The 23,664-nt window shown below is 43.4% G+C and overlaps 1 protein-coding gene and 1 long non-coding RNA gene across 2 annotated transcripts; one reads left to right on the top strand and one right to left on the bottom strand.

Moving 5' to 3' along the window:
• The first annotated feature begins 3,902 nt into the window (after positions 1-3,902).
• Positions 3,903-14,150, top strand: LOC112848079 (uncharacterized). Its single transcript, XR_003222024.1, has 3 exons — positions 3,903-4,135; positions 7,918-7,920; positions 14,139-14,150. It is a non-coding gene; the product is annotated as an uncharacterized LOC112848079 (long non-coding RNA).
• Positions 14,151-15,428: 1,278 nt separating this feature from the next.
• LOC112847982 (uncharacterized) lies at positions 15,429-21,710 on the bottom strand. Its single transcript, XM_025910654.1, has 2 exons — positions 18,622-21,710; positions 15,429-16,507 (listed from the first exon to the last, which is right to left on the bottom strand). Exons 1-2 carry the CDS (start codon positions 21,586-21,588, stop codon positions 16,445-16,447), a joined length of 3,030 nt encoding a protein of 1,009 aa, XP_025766439.1. The 5' UTR covers positions 21,589-21,710; the 3' UTR covers positions 15,429-16,444.
• Positions 21,711-23,664: the final 1,954 nt, after the last annotated feature.

The raw sequence follows: 23,664 nt of genomic DNA, 5'->3' as shown, positions 1-23,664 counted from the left end.
GTTTTTATTAAGGTATGTACACGTATGTACATGTACACTATTTTTATTAATAGAGGTTTCACTACTGAGGTTAAAAATGATATATAAGTCACTTAGATCACTTCTAAATGTTAATGTTTGGTTTATTTCAGTGTTTTATTTGTTCCTGAGTAAACCGGTTTGGCTGTGATTAAAGTTAAGCTTCATAACATGTTACTCACAGTTAAATTAGGAGGGGACGGCAGTAAAAACTCCGGACCTGTGACATCATCACGTACGCTGGTACAAATCACGAGTCCGTGCTCGCGTACTTGAGAATTGAGAGACGGCCCCCGAGTCCGTGCTCGCGTTCTCGGCGGGTACGTACTCCCGTGCGTTCTCAGCGAGTACGTACTCACCGAGAACGCGAGTACGTACTCGCGTACTTGGGCATTGATAAACGGCCATAGTGTTTAGAACAAAGAGCTGCTTTTAAAACAACGTCTAAAGTAATGCTGACAGCTCTGTGAGGATGAACTCTCACCTGATCGACACCATCAGTTACATTATGATCTTAATAAACACCTCAAACAACAGCATGAATTCAAAGACAAACACAAACTGTGAGTGAAGACGTGGGAAAAAACCTTCACCTGAAGTGCAAATTGTATATCCACCTGTGTTGTTTATATTTGTGACACATAATTTTCCTTCAGAATCAACTAAATTTTTATTATACTGATTGATAATGCTGTAAAAATACCTGATGAAGTTTTTACAGTTTTTCTAGCCTTTTTGATCCTCCATCACTTAAGTGCAGGAGCTGTCCACGTGAACTTACCAGAACTGAAAAACACATTTAAGCCTGTTGCAAATTCTAACCAAGTCAAATGTCAGATTCTAAAGATATTTTTCCTACAACCAGGTTTGTTTTTCCTATTGAAACAATGGGATATATCACAGTTTCAGCTTTTATTAGTTTAATGTTAGCGACTTAGAAGAACCAAAACAAGGATTTGTACCTTGAATCTTTTGTAGGTTTTCAGATAATTTACTGGAGAAAATCTTAAAAAGTGCATTTTGGGAAACTTACATGGGTTATTTGAAAACCAGGTTATAGCACATGAAAGGTCTTTTTTTTTTTACTTACATTGAAGGCTCATCTTATAGCTGCTAAAATAAGTCAACTGATCTCCTCTTTAACCTTGTGCGTTCCTCGTGAAAAAAGGGACCATTTGGGGTACTTTTGGATTTTTGATTCTCAATATATCAGTCATTTTAAAGACCAGTTGCATGAAACTTGGCCAGGATGTGTGTTTTAGGATTATTTTTAAAATTCAATGATCCCCTCTATGGTGTGGTGTATAGTAAAGGAGATTCACATATAAGAATAAAAATAAGAATAAGAACAACTTTATTTATCCTGAGGGAAATTCTTTTGTCATGTACATGCTCAAAGCAGCAGGAGAGACAGAGGAACAGATAAATAAGATGATATACAATATATACAATAAGAATAGTAGTATAGAGTAATGTACAGTAGTAGGATAGTGCAAGACATAGTATCAAATAACTCTAACAAAGTAATATACATAACTATATCCTGGTGAATAAATAACTTAACTATCAGTGCAGGCGGTTCTAGAAAGTGACATAGTAATGTGCAATAGAATAAAGGGAGTAGCAGTGTATGATGGGGGGATGAAACAAATATTCAATATTCAATAAGGTACTGTTGGGTAATATTGCACGGTCTGACAAGGAACAGAATAACATTGGTAATCGTCTCAGGAGAATCACCTACAGAGTGAGGAAGAGTTAAACAGTCTTATTGCCACTGGTACAAAAGATTTCCTGTGGCGGTCAGTTTTGCATTTCGGGGCAATGAGTCTTTTGCTGCGTTTGCTCCGATGGTCCATCATGGGGGCGTGCATGGGGTGGGAGGGGTTGTCCATGATAGAAAGAAGCTTTTTTAGCATTCTCCTCTCAGACACCTCCTCCAGGTTCTCAAGTCTGACACCCAGGACAGAACCGGCCTTTCTAATCGGTTTGTTCAGCCTGTTGGCATCAGCTGTCTTCACCCCACTTCCCCAGCACACTGCTGCAAAGAACACGACGCTCTCCAACACCGAGTGATAGAACATGGTCAGCATTTTCCTACCAACATTGAAGGACCTGAGCCGCCTCAGTAGGAAAAGCCGACTCTGCCCTTTTTTGAAGATAGCATTGGTGTTCTTGGTCCAGTCCAGTTTACAGTCCAAGTGTACCCCCAGGTACCAGTAGTCCTCAACGATCTCCACATCAGCCCCTCCGATGGTGACAGGGTTAGGAGGAGGAGCCTGCTTCCTAAAGTCCACGATCAGTTCTTTTGTCTTTGTGATGTTAAGTTGTAGGTGGTTTAGCTCACACCACTCGACAAAGCTGTCCACCACACTCCTGTACTCCTCCTCCTGTCCATCCCTGATACAGCCCACGATGGCAGAGTCATCAGAGAATTTCTGCAGATGACATGACTGAGACTTGTACCTGAAGTCAGATGTGTAGAGGGTGAAGAGGAAGGGTGATAGGACCGTCCCCTGCGGCGCCCCTGTGCTGCTCAGGATGTTATCTGAGCGGCAGCTCTTCAGTCGGACATGCTGTGGTCGACTTGTTAAATAGTCCGTAATCCAACCTACCAGTGGGGCGTCCACCTGCATTTCCGTGAGCTTATTCCCCAGCAGTGATGGTCTGATCGTGTTAAAAGCACTGGAGAAGTCAAAGAACATGACCCTCACAGTGCTCTCAACAATGTCCAGATGAGAATAAGCCTGGTCCAGCAGGTAGATGATGGCATCCTCCACGCCGATACGAGGTTGATAAGCAAACTGCAGGGGGTCCAGCCAAGGCTCCACCAGCAGACGCAGATGTTTCAGGATAAGTCTCTCCAGCGTCTTCATGACATGTGAGGTCAGAGCCACTGGCCTGTAGTCACTGGGGGTCGACGGGTTGATCTTTTTAGGGACAGGAACCAGGCAGGATGTCTTCCAGAGTGATGGGACTCTCTGCATTTCCAGGCTCATGTTGAAGATCCGTTGTAGAACTCCAGACAGCTGGGAAGCACAGCACCTGAGGGCCCTGGGACTGACACCATCAGGGCCAGCAGCTTTGCCGGAGTGGAGTCTGCCCAATTCTTTTTTGATGTCATCTGCTGAGAGGGACAGGGTGAGACAGTCTGAGGGGGCAGGAGAGTATGTACTACCTCCTGTATCCCTCGTACCATTTTGGGCCTGAGAGGAATAGAAATATTTTCCTGCTATTAGTTGCTGCTATTTTTATAATCATCATTAACATTTCTGTATTAATAGTGATGTTGCATTTAGATGCATTCAGATGTTCAAATATATGGTTATAGCCTTTATTACAGGTCCAAAGAAGAACCATTTTAAATGGTTGAGTTGAATCTATAATTTAAATGTTATTAATGCTTTTATGATCTCTGTGTAGAGGGCAGAGACAGGAAAATACACTTTGTGCCAAAATGAGACAGGAAACGAAACGCGTCTGCAGAGCATACTTTTGCAGAAGTGAAACTGAAAGCAAAGAGAGCATTTAAGGCCGAGACATACACATCCAGACACGTACGCAGTACACAGCATGCACGCGCCCTCGCACGTGTACGCACAGACACACATACACACACACTGTTAGGGTGTAGGGGAAAGTTGACTGATGAAGCAGTAGATGCACGATGCGAGAGCGGAGCTGGCTTACGGGAAACCACCGGGGAGAAGATGGAAGCCAGTGTACTTTTAATTGTGCCTTAAGTTGTCAAATAGAACATTTGTGGTTTTGAAGCTGATGTATGTGATGACGCAATGAGGGGGCGTCACTAAATATACTCTGATGCATATAAAACTGTATTTTGATGTTAGGAGGATGAGATTGTGGGGCTGTCTGCTTACGGAGTCCGCTCATTCTCCCACGCGTGTCATTTCATTAAAATCATCGTCTTTACCCTTTGGACCAGTGTGGTTACTTGCATTCCTCCTGTGTTTCCTTCCCTATATTTTTGAACCTTAACATTTGGGGGCTTCGTCCGAGGGGGGAAGTGAGACAGGATGGAGAAAGGTCCGAGGCGTCAGGCGCTCAGGCATTGGTCAGTGGTCAAAGTGAGTGACAAGCCGGCATATAACAAAAGGTAGGCACCACCTGTTGAATTTCTAAGTGTGCCAGATTGGACATCATTACAAAATTAAAAGTCTACTCACTGAAATCACTGATAGATGTCTGTTTTGATTTTGGTGAAAATCTCATGAGAACTAAAGTATAAGTTGAAGTAAAGATGATGAAACGTTGAAAATAAGTAAAGAGTAAAGAGAATAAGAGAAAATAAGTAAAGAGTAAAGGAATGAAAAGAGAATTAAAGCAGTTGGACTGCTGAGTGAACTCTTAGAATGATAGGGAATTTGGTCATTGTGTGGGTTCAAGTCCCATTGGTTATGCAACTCTTAAGAACTTTCTCGGAGGTGACGCTCCCTGCTGGATAGAGAAATCTATCCTTCACCTAGCGGCGACTAGGGATAGTTTCGGGCAACATTCGAGGAGGACTCGGGAATCTCCAAAACTGTTGAGGGTTGTCCTTAATCTTAATCCTGTTTTGGGTGTAGATTGTTGTTTCAAATTATTCTAAAATTACTTGAGGACGAGGAGTCTGGGACCCTTAAGAAGCGCATTTTTCTCCTTGGTAACGCTTGCGCTAAGGCAGGACGCTGACCTTAGACCTACTGGACAGTAGGGATAGTACCGTCGACAGCGGGGGAGAACTTGGGAACCTCCGAAATTGCTAGGAGTTAGAGTCTCCTATTTGCGCTTTTTTGGCTACGATAAATTTGGTTAGGGCATTAGCAATCGGGCCACCGTCAGGGACGGAATACTGGCTAAAATTGGTCGCAAAAAAGTCAGGGACTTTATCGGTCGGACCGTTATGGATAAATTTGTCGAAATTTATAGGATTTAAGAGGCCTAAAATCTGTGCAGTTGTAATTAAAGACGTCTGTAATATAAAATATGAGATCTATGAGTAGGATCAGTCTCTGTGTCAGTGATCCACAGCCGGATGTGCACTGATGGTGTGTAAATGCAAATGAGCAGCGGAGACGCGCAGAGAGGGTGGTTTCAATTTCGAGAGGACTGAGAGCTTTTTGCTAAATGCCTGTATATGAGAGGTTGGTTTTGCTTATTATGAGAGTGTAAATACAGTTTGAATATATTAGTGTGGATGTATAGTAAATGACTGAATTTGGATAGATGTATATTTCGTGAGCCATAAATGTTGGTGTGTTTTATTTTCAGTTATGTGTGTGGGGGGAGAAGCGGGGTGTGAGACGATGAGAGGTTTCAGTTTTCTTTTTCTTTTTCCTTTTGACTTGCTCTTTCTGATCATGGAAGCCATGTCCAAAATACTCGTATGAAAGCGTATTTTGTGTGATTTTAACTGTGTGAATGCTGTCAGTATTTGATTTGAGTGACTGTGTGATTTGTCTGAGTAAGTGAAAAGGGGGAGTTTGAAAGAAAAGGCAGTGTGTGAGACGATTACTGAATGACTAAAGAGGTTAGAACCTTTAAACGTGTGTATGAAATAAAGGAGTGGGAAATATATTTCTTTTGTGAGGAAAAGTAGGATGTTTTAAAGTTTGAAAGTGCTTTTAATTCAAAAAATCCATGAGAGATGTTATGACAGGTTGAGTTTATTTTTTCCGATTGAAAATACATAAGTATATATACTTGGGAAACCCAGTTAAGAGATTATTGGGTGACTGATGCTATAAAACTGACCTAAAGAATGGTCCTGTGTGTGAAGGAGTGTTGATTGTCCTGATGTTTGAAAGAGCTCTATTTAAATGTGTGTGAATGAAATGAAAGTGTATTGTTTTTGGATCAAGATTTAGTAGAATTACTGATTGTTTGTAGACTGTGAAATTTAAAGGGAGACAGAGTCTGCCTGGTGCCTGCAGAAACAGGAAGGTGTGTGTGTGTGACTGATGATGTCAGGGGAGCACCCAGAGAAATAGACAGAGTTAAATTCTAAGAAGATGAAGCGAATGCATGTTTTAAGAAAAAGTAAGAAAGTAATAAAATTATATTAATTACAGGTTTTAGAAAAGAGACAGACCGAGAGAAATAAATACATGAACTAACAATTACATTAATGAATTGAAAACGCACGTACACAAACTGTTACATGTGAAATTATTGTTGGAAAGTTTAATAAAGAAAGCAGTTTACACTCCTTTAATTTCCAGAACCAGTGTGTCCCCTAGGCCTGATAACACCCTTGCCCAGTTGGCCCCTGTAGTAGGCGGGCATGGAAGGCTGGACAGCCCATGACGGGTAAGATCCCACCTCGAAACCCTGGGACAACCTAAGGCAAGGCGCAGTCACGATTGCTTGAACCTAAGTCCCGGAGTGACCTTGGAGTCACTGGAGGAGACGGGATTTAACAGGTAAGGCCACTGGGCACAGACGAAGGGGAAATGTCATTAACAATGACCAGTGATGAGCCAAAGAGAGAAAACACACCCTGTCAAAAGGAGTTTGGAACACTGGAAAAGAAACATTTACAAGATCACAAAGATCATAAAGAAACATTTATAAGAATCACACATACAAACAGAAAATGCACTAACCTTACAGAGATAAGCTCATGAAGATTACTGAACAGATATTGATTTAAAACCTGGCTAAGAACACAAACATACGTAATTAAATCAGCCTGCTAATTTCATGAGGGTTAAAATGGTGTGAATGTTGAAGAAAATACACTTAAAACACACTTGGATAAAATAGAGTTGTGGAATAACTCAAATGAAGCTGTATGACAAGGGAGTGAGTTATGCAAATTAGCTGGAGTGAGTGAGTGACAAAGACACTTCCTGTGTGCGTGTGTGTCGGAGGCTTTCAGTTCAAGAGAGATCGGGGGCTGTTGAAGAGTATTTGGCGAAATATAATGGTAAAGTATCAGGATAGTTGATTACGGTGGTCAGGTCTGTTCAGAGGGGCAGATTTGGACAGGAAATTTATAATTTAAGGATGATACGTTGTTGAAATTGGTTTTTATCTTGTGCTGAATGAAAACGGTCTTTGATCTTTTGACGAGGTTTTAGTGTGTTGAATGGGTGAAATTTAAGAATGTTTCAGATTTTTGAGGCTGTTGTTTAATTTCCAGAGAGGGTGTTTGATTAAGACATGGATATGTCTGAGAGGGGCCCCAAAAATTTTTTGTAGTAGTGCACTCGGGAAAAAACCTGTCAGGTGATTTTGTTTGGTACTTTGATGAGCTAATAATCAGCTCTCTTTTTTCATTTTTGTTCTAAGCAGGCCTGGAAGAGAATGAACCGACGGCGCTGACAAAATTACCAAGTACGAAAATCAGGTGGGCTTTACAGAATTATAATTGATTACAATCAGAGACTGAGTGGCGGCGAGTCTCTGTCTAAAAAATGATTGCAGCGAGTCAATCCAGTCAAAAGTATAGTGAACTATTTTCCTAAAAAGGAAAACGAAATAAAACAAATGATTGAGCTCATTTTGCTGATGTGGAGCATCTGATGACGTGCGCAGAAGGCTGCAGATCAGCAAAAAATATCATGTGTGAGTGAATGTGAGTGATTGGACCAAGGGGGGAAATAAATAAAAGGTTGACAAAAAGGACAAGTGGGAGACTTAAATCTGGGGATGCTGATGTTCCTTTGAGTGAATTTCTGCTTTGTTGATTTGGGTTAGACCATGTTATTACATTATAGAATGCCAAATGCTAAAAGGGAAACATTGAGGTAACTCAAGTTACCATGAACTGAGGTAACTCATGATTAATAACTGTTTTGTTTAAGTTTGTTTTTGTCATGACACAGGTTGGATCATAAGTGGGGAAATTGAGTATGAAATGTGAAGTTCTGGTTAACACACAGGTTTTGTTTCCAGGAAGTTCCAAGGATCCAGAGTTCGATGGAGCAACGATTTGGAGAAGATTTGACATAATAATTTAATTGATTTTGTTCCTTAAACACAGGTTTTCAGGGCTGGAGCAAAATACCGGAGAGGACAATTGCTGAGCTGTTCTGAGAAATGAAATGACTAACCTTTTTTCCTTTTAAGTGGTTAGGCTTGGGTGGAGCATTTTGAGTTTTTTGCCACATGAGATGTGTCAAAAAAGAGAGGGGTTTAAGATTTAATTTGTTTAATTTGAAAGGGGTTTTACTAGGATTTTATAATGATTGGGGTGTTTGATAATCTAGATATAGTAAAACTGAGGATTTGTTAAAAGAAAGGAGTAAAATGAACTGAATTCTGTTTAGAAGATAAATTGCTGGTGTTAATAAGAAGTGGTACACCAAATTTAGAGGGGAAATTGTGGGAATAAAGGATATGCTTGGGGAAAATAGTGAACATTTGATGAGTAGAAAATGTGGGATTTCTTTTTGATTTTTAGGATAAGATGTCACAGTGACATAATGTTAGAATGTTGTTATAATGTAGGCTTTAGAAACAGATAGTAAATAGATTTATTTCTAGGGTAGAGGAGAGTTTTTATGAGGATGTTAAAAGTCTCGCTGACTCAAATGAATAATATTGGAGATTATATATGTAGAAAGGATTTTTTCATACACATTGCATTTTTGTGTCTTTAACGGAGTTGTGGCTCAGAGAGTCGTCTCTTGAGGGTCACAGACTTTTGGTTAACGTTATGATTGGCCAATCTACTGTGAGAATGACCTGAGTTTTGAAGGATTGCACACGCTTACAGACATATAGAGTTCATTAAGACCTGACAGTATTGATTCCAGGCAAAAGGCCTGAAATCCATTTAGCATGGAACTGAATAGGAGTTTCGGTTGTAACTAAATGGGGTGACATGTAAAATATGGAGATAACACATGCAGTTCTAAATTAGTCCTCTTATATAAAATGCAGTTACAGAATAACAAATGCTTGTTGAAGTAAAAAAGTTGTTGTTTAAAACAGAACCAAAGGGAGAAAGCTTATATATTTTGGTTAAGTCTGATAAAGTTTAAGTTAGAAGGAGTCATTACATTAAGAGCAGCAAAATGAAATAAAATGATAGATTCAAACAGGTTATCACCCAGGAAATGGGAGTTCTAAAATACAACTAAAATTTAGTTAGGAGCAATTAACTATGTGTTTACACGTAATGATGAAAGTGGTTGTTTTTTCTTTGATCCTTTAGTAGAATAAGTGTTTAGGATTTTTCTTGTGAAAGGTGACTTTAGATGAGAGGTAGGCCCTTGCAGCAGTGACAGTTTTGTGCACAGGATGTGGGTGATCAGATAAGGAACCAACAGGAAGCCTGCAGAGACGTGCAAGCAGTGCTTTGAGAGTTTTACAAATGCTGAGTATGGTTGAATGAGATATAAAAATAAAAGTCAAAAAACCAAATACAAAATTAGGTTCATGCTTTGAGTAATATTAGCTGGAATCAGGTTTGAATAAAGTAGGGAGAAAGTGTTTTCTATCCTTTACAGGAGGAGATTTCCACGAGAGAGGGACCAAGGACGAACCTAACTTTACCCATGGAGTGTTCTTAGGGGGAGCTGGCATTTCTAGAGAGGGTCAGAGTAATGTTATAAGTGTATGGTGACCCTTTTTAAGGGTCACCAAGAGAGGGGATTGAGAGGAATAGAAATATTTTCCTGCTATTAGTTGCTGCTATTTTTATAATCATCATTAACATTTCTGTATTAATAGTGATGTTGCATTTAGATGCATTCAGATGTTCAAATATATGGTTATAGCCTTTATTACAGGTCCAAAGAAGAACCATTTTAAATGGTTGAGTTGAATCTATAATTTAAATGTTATTAATGCTTTTATGATCTCTGTGTAGAGGGCAGAGACAGGAAAATACACTTTGTGCCAAAATGAGACAGGAAACGAAACGCGTCTGCAGAGCATGTTTTGCAGAAGTGAAACTGAAAGCAAAGAGAGCATTTAAGGCCGAGACATACACATCCAGACACGTACGCAGTACACAGCATGCACGCGCCCTCGCACGTGTACGCACAGACACACATACACACACACTGTTAGGGTGTAGGGGAAAGTTGACTGATGAAGCAGTAGATGCACGATGCGAGAGCTGAGCTGGCTTACGGGAAACCACCGGGGAGAAGATGGAAGCCAGTGTACTTTTAATTGTGCCTTAAGTTGTCAAATAGAACATTTGTGGTTTTGAAGCTGATGTATGTGATGACGCAATGAGGGGGCGTCACTAAATATACTCTGATGCATATAAAACTGTATTTTGATGTTAGGAGGATGAGATTGTGGGGCTGTCTGCTTACGGAGTCCGCTCATTCTCCCACGCGTGTCATTTCATTAAAATCATCGTCTTTACCCTTTGGACCAGTGTGGTTACTTGCATTCCTCCTGTGTTTCCTTCCCTATATTTTTGAACCTTAACAGGCCCCATTGACTCCCATTATAATCACATATTTTCAATATACTGTAATCTTGACATGTGATAATGCTTTTCTCGTGAATACCTAATGGATCTAAGCCTCTGCCTTCAAAATAAAGGAAAAATAGGTTTTGGATTCAATGAGCAAAATATTAGGCACAGCACCACCATAGACATGGTGGTGCTGTGGTGGTGAATGCAGTTTTGAATGCAGGACATGGTTATCTTACCTTGCAAAATACATGGTAATAAAACAGCTGACCACCATAAAATAGTCTTGATGTAGTGGAACTGATATAAGAGAGTGGTGTGAATGTGATTGAGAATATATATATACTGTGTGTGTGTGTGTGTGTGTGTGTGTCGGTCGCAAACAAAACGGCCCATAGAGCCGCCTTCTTGAAGTAAACAAAGGGGGCCTGCTCCGGTTTTTTTTCCTTTCTCTGAACCTCTGTCAATGTTATTCTGCTTCATTTTGCACATGAGCCTGTCAGGGGTCGTGTGCGGAGGCGAGGGAGAGATGACCCACACGCAGGACTCTTGGTGCAGAATGAGGAGGTTTATTGGAAACGGAGACCAAAGATGACAGGATGGCTGGCTGAACTTAATGGACTGGTAGACTAGCTGGCTTACTGAACTGAACACGCGACAGGAACAACATCACAGGAACATCAATGACACGACAAGGAACGAGTAGAAACAGAGGACTTAAATACACAGACTGATGAGGATGATAATGAGAGACCGGTGAGTACACAGCTGAACACAATCTGGCTAATGACACGAGACGAGCTGACACAGGGAAAGCAGGAAGAGGGAACATTAGTGTGGCAAACTAAACTGAACATGAACAGAACTGAAAACACTGGGTCACCGACCCAGGAACCCTGACAGAGCCTTGTGTTTGCTCTCAGCAAGCGAGCGGACGGGTGCAAAAGCAGCCACGTGTTTGTTGAGCAGAGGGGGGATGGGCAGTCGTTACTCTCCCAGTGGCACGTAAACAGAGCCGGAGGAAGAGAGAGAGAGAGAGAGATTGTTTTCTATCTTTTTGGATTCAAGTGCACATTTGAAGTCTGTGAGAATAGTTTGCAGCCTGGTCTTACAAGTCATTTCTGCACAGATGCCACGAAATGCACAGACGCGCGCACGGTCAATTTAGGGGAGCTTGGAAGCTGTTCTCATCGTGCAAACAGCGCATTATTATCGTAACTGCTGCAAAAGATAGGATATGTCCTGTCTGCAAAATCCATCCATCTAGAGGTTCGTGCTATAAAATGTAAATTACATCTTTGTTCAGTTTGTTGTTGAGTTTGTTCAGGTCAGTTCAGTTTCCCAGTGGCACAGGGACAGAACAGGAGGGAGAGACAGAAAAAGATCATCGTCTGTACAATAAGATAGAGGATGATCTTTTTTTAAATTTAGGTGCATCTTTGAAGTCTGTGAGAATAGTTTGCAGCCTGGTCTTACTAGTCATTTCTGCACAGACGCGCGCACGCACAACACGAAGCGCACAGTCAGTTTAGGGCAGGCTTTTGCTGAGAAAGAGCAGCGTTCCAAAAAGCGGAGGCAGTGCTCATCGTGCAAACAGCACATTATTATCGTAACTGCTGCAAATTTTAGATATATATAAGATATGTCCTGTCTGCAAAATCTATCCATCTTGTGGTTCATGCTATGTATGATAATGTAAATTGCATCTTTGTTTAGTTTGTTGTTGAGTTTGTTCAGATCAGTTCAGTTTGTTTTTTTTGCAATAAAGTGTTATTGTTCCAATAATAATAATGCATCCAAATTAATGTTCTTATCAATTATTGACCTATTCAAGGCTGTAATAACCTCATGTTAAATAATCTATTTTGCAACTCATTTTTTGAAAATATTGCATATTATGGGTTCCCCCCCCCAAAAAAAACAGTGGTTTTTATGACAATAAAGCCATAAAAACCTAAAACATATTTAAAAAATAATGAAAAACTTTATATCTGTGGATAGGTCTGAAGTTGTTTAAAAGATCTGATGTGAAAAAAAAAGGAAAAAAAATTATATATGATATTGCTATATCACCTTTTGTCAGGGGACCCGTTTGGGTCCCGAGGGACATGGAAGGGTGTAAATTGTAAAAACTCTTATTGCTCCAAAAATAATAATGCATTCAAATCAATGTTGTTATGAATTATTTACCTATTCAAGGCTGTAATAACCTCATACCAAATATTTCCATTTGCAACTAATTTTTTGAAAATATTGCATATTATGGGGTTTTCCCCCTAAAAAACCAGGGGGGTTTATGACAATAAAGCCATAAAAACCTAAAAAATATGTAAAAAATTATGAAAAACTTTATATCTGTGGATAGGTCTGAAGTTGTTTAAAAGATCTGATGTGAAAAAAAAATTAAAAAAAATTCATATATGATATTGCTATATCACCTTTTGGATGGGGACCATTTTGGGTACCAAGGGACATAGAAGAGTGTAAATTTTGAGGGACGCACAAGGGCTAATACCGCAAAGCATTTATTGTCGCAACATGTAGTGTGAGGCCAGACCTGCCACATCAGCTTTTCCCAGTCTTTCTCATAATAAATGTCACTATTGAAAATTGAAATATCAGGACCAGTACATGACCAGCATTGCTTTCTTCTCTTCAAATAAATGGCTGGAGTCAGAAAATGACACAGGATGGGATCTGGGCCTCGTACTGCTGAGTTAAATATAGCAAGGTTATTGGAGAGACCAAACAGCCACTTCATAAACACAACAGAGAAGAGCCACCTCGGCAAGATGCAACCCAGCTGTACATCTGCACCTAAAGGACAAAGGTCACTCTTTTGAGAATGCCAATGTTCACATTTTGGACAAAGAGAGATGTTTGAAAGAGAACTGAAAGAAGACATCTATGTCCACTGTGAATGACCATCTTTGAAAAGAGGCGGAGGCTTATGACACCAATTGTCTACCATCTATAATCCAGTTTTGAGATCCTTCCCAAATGCCTTAACGCCCACTCACATCTTGTGTTAATCTTCTCAGTAAGTCACAGGTTGGGGCAAGGTCTCACAATGGGTTCACCCGAAACCTTGGCTGATAATGACCCACACTCGTTTTCACACCTAGGCTTGTGTGATTAGGCAGAGGATAAAAAAAAAGGGTCCACGACCCTGTTAGGGACACTTCCAATAGGGCTTAAAAATCTGGGACTCTCCATCAATTGCTTTTTGAACTGAAGATGCTTCTCGGACGAAACGGCATCAAGAACTCCAGACTCTTTTCTTTCCAAGCTCCTTAGACTATGATTACTTGGATGACTGAGAACATTCACAGATGTACCCAGGCTATCTTTCCAATAGGGCTTTGGAGCGTGATGTCACAGGAGCAGGCGTGACCACCGAGGCGCCATTTTAGCAGGCCAAACAAAGGGCTAAAGGAGCGAAAGCATCAGCAATGGTTCGCACTCCCTGTGTTGTGGGTTGTAATGTTAGATCACATGATCGGGAAGAGAATAAGCTGGAAAATTGGCTCTCTTTTTATCGTTTCCCCACCTGGAAGCAACGTGAGGCAGCTCATGTATCGGATGTTACCAAAAGAAGGCGTCTAGCCTGGATAGCAGCTGTGAGACGAGCTGATATCCAGTTCTCTACCATCCACAGATATCTGTTGGTGTGCTCCAGACATTTTCATTCAGGTAAGTTCTAAATAAGTTCATATTACTCTTTGTAGCCTATTAGTTTTGTTTGCAATGCGCTCTGAGGTCATAGCAAATTAGAACAAACATCCTAATGAGTGATTTTGTAGATATACGTTCTATTTATAGAGTTTCTAATTATTTGGCATTATTGCAGCAAACCAGTCTATGAAATGGATGAAACAAATCCTGACTGGGTTTCAACGCTACACATGGGGCACTACAAAATCCCTGCTTCAAACTACATGCTACATACCACCATGACAATCAGATTACTTCTTCCATGTGAGGGTGAAGAGGTGACCCTTCTGGATAATATGGTGAAGGTTTGCTGCGTTTTGGTGAATATGTGCCCCAGTGTGTTAGTCAAACCAGGGAAAAATGCTCTTGTTAAATACTCTTAAAAGTCTTGTGCTGTTTATGTAGTGATAAGTTTTCAAAAGAGACCGTAAATTACAGAATGCTAGTAGTGGGTGATATTATTTAAATGCTGTCATGATTTTATGTAAACATTTTGTCATTTGTAAACTATACATGACATGGATTCTACATTGTAACTGATGTGATGTTCTACAAAGTGGTTTTAATTAAAAGAAGGCAAAAATTAGTTTGTTTCTTTATTCAACTTTTGAACAGTGTTAGTAAGTACATATTCAGTAAATGCAAATTATTTACATGGCAATGCACTTCAGGCACAAATGTAGACCCCCTAAACACAACATTATGGGTTATTCAGAACAGAACTATGCTTGGAGAAATATTTTCCCACCAGTTCAGACAACTCCTCCACAGTAGCAGGTGGAATTTTTCTTTTTTGAGGACAGCTTCTTTTACCTGTCACTACGGATGGTCTGTTTATGTTTTGATTGAGAGCCTTTTTTGGGCAGCTGAAGAGGAGAAGTCTATCTTATGGCCAACCACTGACTGTATCTTGGTCATATTACCCAGCAAAACCCAGTATGCAGGTTCATCTGTAACACTCTTTGTGCCACGGATCCACACTTTTGCTTCTACTTTAAACAATTCAATTCAATTCAGTTCAATTTTATTTATATAGCGCCAAATCACAACAAAAGTTGACTCAAGGCGCTTTATATTGTACAGTAGATACAGAGAAAAACCCAACATTCATATGATTCATATGAGCAAGCACTTTGGCGACAGTGGGAAGGAAAAACTCCCTTTTAACAGGAAGAAACCTCCGGCAGAACCAGGCTCAGGGAGGGGCGGGGCCATCTGCTGCGACCAGTTGGGGTGAGAGAAGGAAAACAGGATAAAGACATGCTGTGGAAGAGAGCCAGAGATTAATAACAGATATGATTCAATGCAGAGAGGTCTGTTAACACTCTCAAGGCAGGCGTTGCCGATTTGCAGCAGTTAAAAACTAACAACCTGACTACCCCACATACATATTTTATGAGTTTTTTTTACTCAGATGTACCACTGCAGGACTTGGTTGTTGTTAAGGGTTCAGAATTGAGGGGAGATACAAAACTAGAACAGTCCAGAAGGGTTGGGTCAGAACAATGATTTTATTTAAGCATACGCGCGGGAAGATAATTACTGCACACATCAGCAAGGATCTTCACCAAAAATACATTTCAATTTGCTTTTATAATGTCAGGGTATTATGACGCCCCCTCATGCGTTTACAAGCACATAATTTGCATCTTAAGAACATTGATCAATTTTTAGAAATAATGCAGACACAAGAGTTCCTCTTTCTGGTATCTTCTTCCAAATAAGGCGATAGTCTCAGGCCTCTGGGTCCCCATGGGCTGGATCTCTCCTTCTCGTCATCTGTTACTAGGCAGACTCAAATGGAACATGTTTGCTGAATACATTCAGGCCTCTATTCAGGCCTGTCTCTAGGTTATGTGATATATATGTGTTTTGTAAGCATGTATGTGATCTTTCTTAAGCTCCCTGGCATTTCCTCCAATGGATCGTCCAGACCTATCGCCGAACGAAGCTCGTGACCTTTAATTACCTGGGGGAGCTTCAGCTCTTTATAAGCACAAAACTGCAACGTGTGTATAAGGATATAACAATATAAAAATGGTTATCACTGCACCTGTGCTAAAGGTTAATATGGTGTCAGTGTATTAAATGTCTCCCTGCCGTCTTAAAACCCTATGTGATGCTTTTAATGCGATGCTAATGCTATGAGATATATTGTAGCAGTAAAACAATTTCTTTAATTCCACAATTCCTCCTTTTGACCTCTTGACCACAAGAGGTCACCATACCGGGTGCTGTGTCACTCCTCAGCCCACTCAGTCATTTCTATGTCCATCAATGGCATCATAGACACCGGGGTCACTGCCCCGGGATCTACTGCCCTCGTGATTACCTTTTCCAACAATCCTCTGGCACAAGGAATGAGACAGCATCCACAGGTGACCAAAATCCCTAAAAAAGCAGATACAGAAAGCATTACAGACATGACAAACCCTTTCCACTGCCCGAACACGGAAGTCATCCAGCCCTCAAAGGGATTCTCAATCCCTGAATCTTCATGCATGATTCTGGACAACGTTTTAAGACCTTCCAGAGCTCGGGTAACTGAGCCATCTGGGGCAGTGTTGTTGGGAATGAAAGTACAACACTGGTCGCCAAACATAGCACAAACACCCCCCCTTTCTGCCAGAACCATGTCGAGAGCGAGTCTATTTTGGACCCCCATTAGCGAGGTCGGACCCAACTGTTCCACTACTCCCTCAAAGGCATCCCTGGTTAGGTTTGAGAGTCTCAGCACATTATAATGAACGTAGTTTATCCTGTCCACATTCTTGTTTGGGGTCACTGGAAAAAGAGCAGAGATTATTGGTAAGTTTTCAAACCCGGCTGCTATTTGGTCCACTAATTTATACTCGTTTGGAACTCCCCTGGGCACTCCTATGGAGTCAATCCAGGTGGGTGAATCCATTCTAGGATCGTATGCATGTGTTCCCTGAGTGCTTCTTTTACTCAATATGTGTCTCTTACGTCTGGCTGCCAATGTGCGTGTGTTTCTTTCGGGCATGACTTTCACTTTGTTGCCGATTAATGTCAGTGGAGCTCCCAACCTTACCATTGCACACGTCCCGACACTTCCCAGAGGAACACGGACCAGGAGAGTTCTCTGCCCACAATAATAATATAGCCCACTTCTTGCCCAGTTGCCGATTAATGTAGTTGAATGATTTTTCATATTGGTGGTTCTCCCTGTGATTGTCACAGAGCACCAAGTAGGGTCGATATCTCCCAGCGTGTATCTCGTTTTATCTGTAGAGAACTTAAAGCACGTGTAGTTATCCTTTTTGGGTCTGAATGGTCCTACCTGTGTCTGCTTGTCAATTGGTGGGAAGAGGCTGGCCAAAATTGAACAGTTGCCAGTACTCACCGCTTCTCTCGTAAGTCGCAGCATACAGTCGTACCCCCATTTGTCCCCTGGATACAGTGGAGCGGGCTCTGTAAACAAACGCGGCCTAGCTGAAGCACAAGCAACACAGTTAGACACTTGTTGTTCTCTAGCATTTTGGGCCACCCAGTCCAGCCAGAGGTTACTGTCACTGAAACCGGTGGCACGCTCGATTAAATCCTGCGGCTTCAGCCTAGTGTAATCGACCGTCAGCACTCGTCTACCTTTTGGTTCATGTTCCTCTGGTGTAGCGGTTGGCGACCCGTCCCCTCCTTTTCCTGTAATGTTCGTAACAAAATTTGTGACATTGTTAGACATGGGATTCACTAAGTTTATCCTAATTACTCCTATCGGATCTGTACCCGAGACGTCTACCCCGATTACCAGGTAGAACACGTTTCCTGGGCTCTGTGACCTGGGCAGGGTGTCCCAGGGACCCAGAGAGAGTGTGATAGGGTTTTGGGCAGTAGAAAAATCCCTCTGAATTGCTATTCCCTTCAATCCCTCAGGCACCTGTGGCTGCCACCCTACTCCGGTCCAACTTACCACGTTCCCCCAGCCAGGGGCGCACCACTGTGCCGCTGTGTATGACGCCAGTACAGGGCGGATTCCCCGGCTGGAGTGAGGATTCCCTCCCCTTGTGCAAACGTTAGGGTGGCTGCAAACCCACACGTCATATCCCCTCCAGCTGCTGTTTGCTCCTTTACAATTAATCACTTCACATAGATCAAACGTGTATGAGCTTGTGGACCCTTTAACGTAGTCCAGTTCCATGCCATTATATGCGCTGAGACAACCATCCCTTTTACCTGACACCTCACGCTTGGGTCTTTTCAGCGGCCACATTTCGGTATTCGGTTTTTCAGTCAGTGTTGGGCTGGGCTGACCTCCGTGCTCAGGTGGGTTGCACTGGGCTACCTGCCAAAAATACACAAAAATACATATGACCAAAACTAATACTATCTTATATAGCAACCATGTGGTTGTGAGAAGCATTTTTACCAGTTTCCTCTCTTCACGCTTCCTAATACGTGTCTGTAAGTCGAATGTGTGCATTGTGTCGTCTTAAATTGCTACTCTTAACATAAAATTTTGTGCTTTTCTCCCCTTAATTTGTTACCACTCCTTTGTGTTGGCGCGGGGATCTCCTCCTTGGCTGTTCTTCTTGCTTCGGCCTCCCAGGTAGACTACTGTTCGGCCCGTTGCACAGGTGAGAGGATTTATTCTGCCTCTGCACGTTGGCACCTGTGTCTGGTATAGCTGGATTGTCTTGTACCAAGCTCTCGTCTGCTGCAGCACACTGCATCCAGTGGAACCAGGTGTCGCCTTTCCCTTTCAGTCGGACCGCTGTGTTCGTCCGGGCGGTTACCTCGTACGGACCTGTCCAGCGAGGCTCTTTCCACTTCCGCTTGATGACTTTCAGCCACACTGCTTTTGCGTCTGGGACCTCCCCTCCTGCTGTGGGTCTTCCAGAGGTAACCTGTTTTGTGAAACTGGACACAAGAGCTTTCAACTCATTAAAATATTCAGCATGAGACCTGTTACTTTTTCTGGGCTGCTCCACCGGGACCACTGTCCAGGGCGCCGGAAACTGCCGTCCTGTCAGCAGCTTGTAAGGCGTGAAACCTGTGGATTGGTTAACAGAGCATCTTATGGTCATCAAAGCAATCGGCAGGGCTGCAACCCAGTTTAACCCTGTCTGCGCGCAGATTTTAGCTAACTTATTCTTCAAATTTAGGTTCATTCTTTCTACTTTCCCCTGGGACTGCGGATGATACACTGTCCCAAACTTATGCTGGACTCCCAACATTTTCTCCACCTCTGCCAGATCTTGATTCCTGAAATGGGTTCCATTATCTGACCTAATTCTCTTGGGGAACCCATGCCTAGGTATGTAGTGGTTGATCAGACATTTAATTACGCTTCTCGCGTCCTCTCTTTTAGTCGCCCACGCCTCTGGCCATCCGGTCAGAGCATCCACACACACCAACAAATACCTGACTCCTCCCGGTCCCGGATCGATCATGTCGGTGAAGTCAATCACGATTTCTTCTCCGGGCCTCTCTGGCATGAGGAACTTACCTGTTTCTGGCTTCACCACTGGCTTTGGATTGTGTGCCCCGCAAATTAGACAGGTTCGGGCTCTCTCCTTTATCATGTTTCTCAGATCCGGGTGCCACCAGTGACACAAGTTTCTCTCCATCTGTGTCACTCCTACATGGCCAAGTCCGTGCGCCTCGCTTACTTTCTTTTCAGCCAGCTTAGCTGTCAGAACCGGTCGCCCGTGGGGTCCTCGCCACAGACCTCTTTCTTTCCGGGCTCCTCGGTTCTCCCACACCTCCTTTTCCTCCTGGGTGGCTTCTTCCTGAGCCTGTCTGGCTTCCTCTAACACATCGATGCTTGGTTCCTCCTCCGCAGTGACCTCCACCATTTGCCTTCGTCCTTTGTAGCCTGCAGCTTCTTTTGCGGCTTCATCTGCTTTCTGGTTCCCTTTGGCCACCATTGTGTTTTCCTGAGAGTGTCCTTTGCATTTTATGATACTTACCTCGCCTGGGTCATTCAGAGCTTCTTCCAGTTCTTCCATTTCCTTCTTATGGCATATTGGGGCGTTAGTTGCTGTTCTGAAACCTGCTCTCTTCCATTGAGCAAGTTCCACGTGAGCTGCTCCAAACGCATAAGCTGAATCAGTGTAAATGTTCACCTTCATGTCCTTGGCCAGTCTGAGGGCTCGAGTCAGAGCTATTACTTCAGCTCTCTGTGCTGACTGTTGGCCCTCGATTCTTCCAGCTTCTTTCACTTCATAGTGTTGTCCTCTTCTGCAAACCACAGCGTAGCCTGCTTTCAGTCCTTCTTCATCACGGTGACAGCAGCCATCTGTAAACCAGTCTTCAGCTCCGGGGATGGGCTCCGCTTTCAGGTCTTCTCTGACCTTTTCTTCAGCTTCAGCTTTTTTGGCACAGTCGTGTGGTTCCCCTGACCCCATCAGATCTGCCATGTTGATCCCTTCATGTGTGAATGTCAGGTTTGGAGCGTCTAGGACTTTGCTCAACCTCTGTTGTGTCAGTGGTGTCATGGTGAAGGCTTGTGAGTTCACGTATGCTACTACACTATGTGTGGTGAGCACTTTAAGTGGATGTTCTCTCACTACATGTGCTGTTTTCTGGATGATTTTTGCTACCCCAGCTGCGTGTTGTGTGCATGTGGGATGCCTGGCCTCTGTTGGGTTTAATCTTATGCTAACATACATAAGCACATCTCTACCTCCTCCTTTTTTCTGAAACAACACCCCATTTACAACCCCACTTGTTTCAGAAACATCAAGGTAGAATGGTTCGTCATAGTTGGGCGTGGCAAGGTCTGTGGCCCTTGACAGATCTTGTTTCAGTGAAATGAACGCTGTTTCTGTGGCTGGCGTCCAGGGCAATTCAGCCTTAAGGTTTCGAACGCCCACCTTTTTTATCAGGTCCCTTAAAGGGGCCGTTTTGCCTGCATAGTTAGGAATGAACTGTCTGCTGTAACCTGTCAAGCCAAGGAAAGAAAGGAGCTCCTTGACAGTTCTTGGTTTAGGATGTGTCAAAATCTGGTCTCTGTGTGTGTTCATCAAGCCCACCGACCTGTGTGCGATTACACGGCCCAGAAACGTTACTTCTGGTCGGACCAACTGCAGTTTTTCTTTACTTACTTTGAATCCACATTCTGCCAATCGGTTCAGTACCACGAGCGAGGCTGCCGTGCAGGCTGATGCTGACTTGGCTGCAATGAGAAGATCATCAACATACTGTATTAGTGTACAGCCTTCAGGCAGGTGACATGGTGACAATGCATCTTTCAGCACCTGATTGAAAATGCCTGGGGACAGTGCAAAGCCTTGTGGCAGGCGTGTGTATCTGTATTTCTGGCCTCTGTATGTGAATGAAAAGATGTCCCTCAGTGACTCATGTAAGGGGAGACAAAAGAAAGCATTAGCAAGATCAATACATGTAAACCACTTTTGGTCCCATGAGATGGCGGTTAAAGCCGTGTATGGGTTTGGCACAGGCACAGTGTCAGTGCGCAGTATGGCATTAATGGCCCTCAGGTCATGTGCCATCCTGTATTTCCCTGTCCCGTGCTTCTCCACTGGCAAGATAGGTGTGTTCCAAAATGACTGTGAAGGCTCAAGCACACCTACTTTCAATAGCCCTTCAATGGTTTCTGCAGTTCCCTCCTCAGCTTCTGGTTTGTGTCTGTACTGTGGTCTATTAATTGGCGCCTCAGACTTCAGCTGAAACAAGACAGGTGAACAGGTAGCGAGGCTGACGTCAGTGGGCCCCGTCGACCACAGAGTGTCAGGCAGTTGTGAAAGCGCAGCGACTGCATCAGGGTGGTCAGTTCTTTCCCTGCCATGTGTTCTTGAGATTTCCTGATGTTCCAGAACCACTGCATCATTAGACAGACAGGTGATTCGGTACGTTTTGCACTTTGGCGCATACCATACATTTGGAATCTGAGTGCTTTGCCACCAAGCGTTGTCCAGCGCCCGCCTGACCATCGGTCCCATTTCTCTAGCCTGATGACCTATGTGGACCGCCAATGTGACATGAGGAGCTGAATCTGATCCCATCTCGTACCAAGGCAGTTGTTCGTCCGTCAATTTCACAGCCGCTGCTACACCTTCCGGGCCAACATAGATATTGTGGCTACGTACGTTCCAAATTTGACCTTCAAGGTCAGATTGAAAGCTTTCCCGGTATGTGTCGTCGTCGTCCCTATCATAAAAAAGAGTGACGTGGTACGGATCACGCGGCGGGGTGTAGACGGCCAGGCTCATTATCCAGGGTTTCCACAGCTGATATTGTCTGAGAATGCCGTCTTCAACTAGCCTTCCCCAGCATATATCGGCTGTAGCTTGTTCAGAGTCTCGGACCAGATATTGGTTCTTTGAAATTGTCCCCAGGCACGGAAACTCTTTTCCTCCTGGAAGACTGACAGTAAGTCCATCTGCAGAACACATGATGGTGGCTCCCAGTTTCACGAGCAGATCCCTGCCCATGAGATTTACAGGCACTTGTGGGGACACCACATACTGGTGCTTCAAAGTTTGTTTTCCCAGCTGTGTCAGGGCTGGATCAGTTAATGGCAGAGTCATCGGAACCCCGGAAAAACCCACTACTGTCACAGTGTGGTTGGAAAGTGTTGCACTGTTTGGTGTGGCTCTCAGTGTTGAGTAAGTTGCTCCAGTGTCCACCAGGAAGGTCAGTTGTGTTCCTTCCACGGTCATTGACAGCATGGGATCTGCCATCCCCACGCCGTCGGGTTTTTCAGGGCCCCGTCAGTATTGCTCATCTTCCCAGTTCCAGTCAGCCACTGGATACTGAGCGACTGGCGCTGCCCCTGGGTTTGGTGCTTGGTGCCCCCCTCTGTATGCACCTCTTCCTCTGGGAGCTCCGCGTGCCTGGGTTTGGTAGCCTCGCCCTCGATAGTTTAGGGGCGGTTCCGGGCAGTCACGCACCCAATGTCCTTCTGCTCCGCATCTCAGACAAGCATTCCATGACGTGTTGCTGGGATTCCCCGTACCACGAGCCCTTTGTCCTCTCCCTGCGGATCCACCACGCCCTCTATACGGTCTACCAGCTCCCCAATTCCCCACGGGTTGTCGCTGCCTTGGTGCATTGACGGGCCAGCGGTCATCAGGGTAGACGTTCGGGTCCAGATCTGGCCATTCGGGCACAGGATCAGGCTGGGGTTTTGCCACCAACATTTTCTTTGTGGTTTCCTTAATCTCTTTCTTTTTCTCGCCTGCTTTAATTTTTTGCCTCCGCCAGCTGTAACTTCAGCAGCCACGCCTGCGCTTCCTCCAACTCCTTCTTCTGTTTGTTCACATCATCCTGCTCCAGCGTCAATCTGTGCGTCACGTGCCGCTCCCATTGGGTGGAATCTGCAACAGCAAAGTCTGGATTCTTTTCTAGATCAGTTCTCACTTGCTTGGGCAACCCTGCAAGGACCGCAGCACGGAACCACGCCCGACTTTCACCTTCCCTTCCGGGGTGTATTCCCGTTTCGGACATCCACTGCTCCTTTGCTCTTGCTAAAAACTCACTAGGTGTGTGTTGTGGATCCCAAATTATTTTGGGAATGGCTCCCGTGTTGGGGGTTGGGTACTTTTCACGAACTGCATCCGCTAGAT

Source organism: Oreochromis niloticus, linkage group LG10 (assembly GCF_001858045.2).
Source record: "Oreochromis niloticus isolate F11D_XX linkage group LG10, O_niloticus_UMD_NMBU, whole genome shotgun sequence".
Lineage (NCBI taxonomy): Eukaryota > Metazoa > Chordata > Actinopteri > Cichliformes > Cichlidae > Oreochromis > Oreochromis niloticus.
This window is presented reverse-complemented; position numbering and strand designations above follow the sequence as displayed.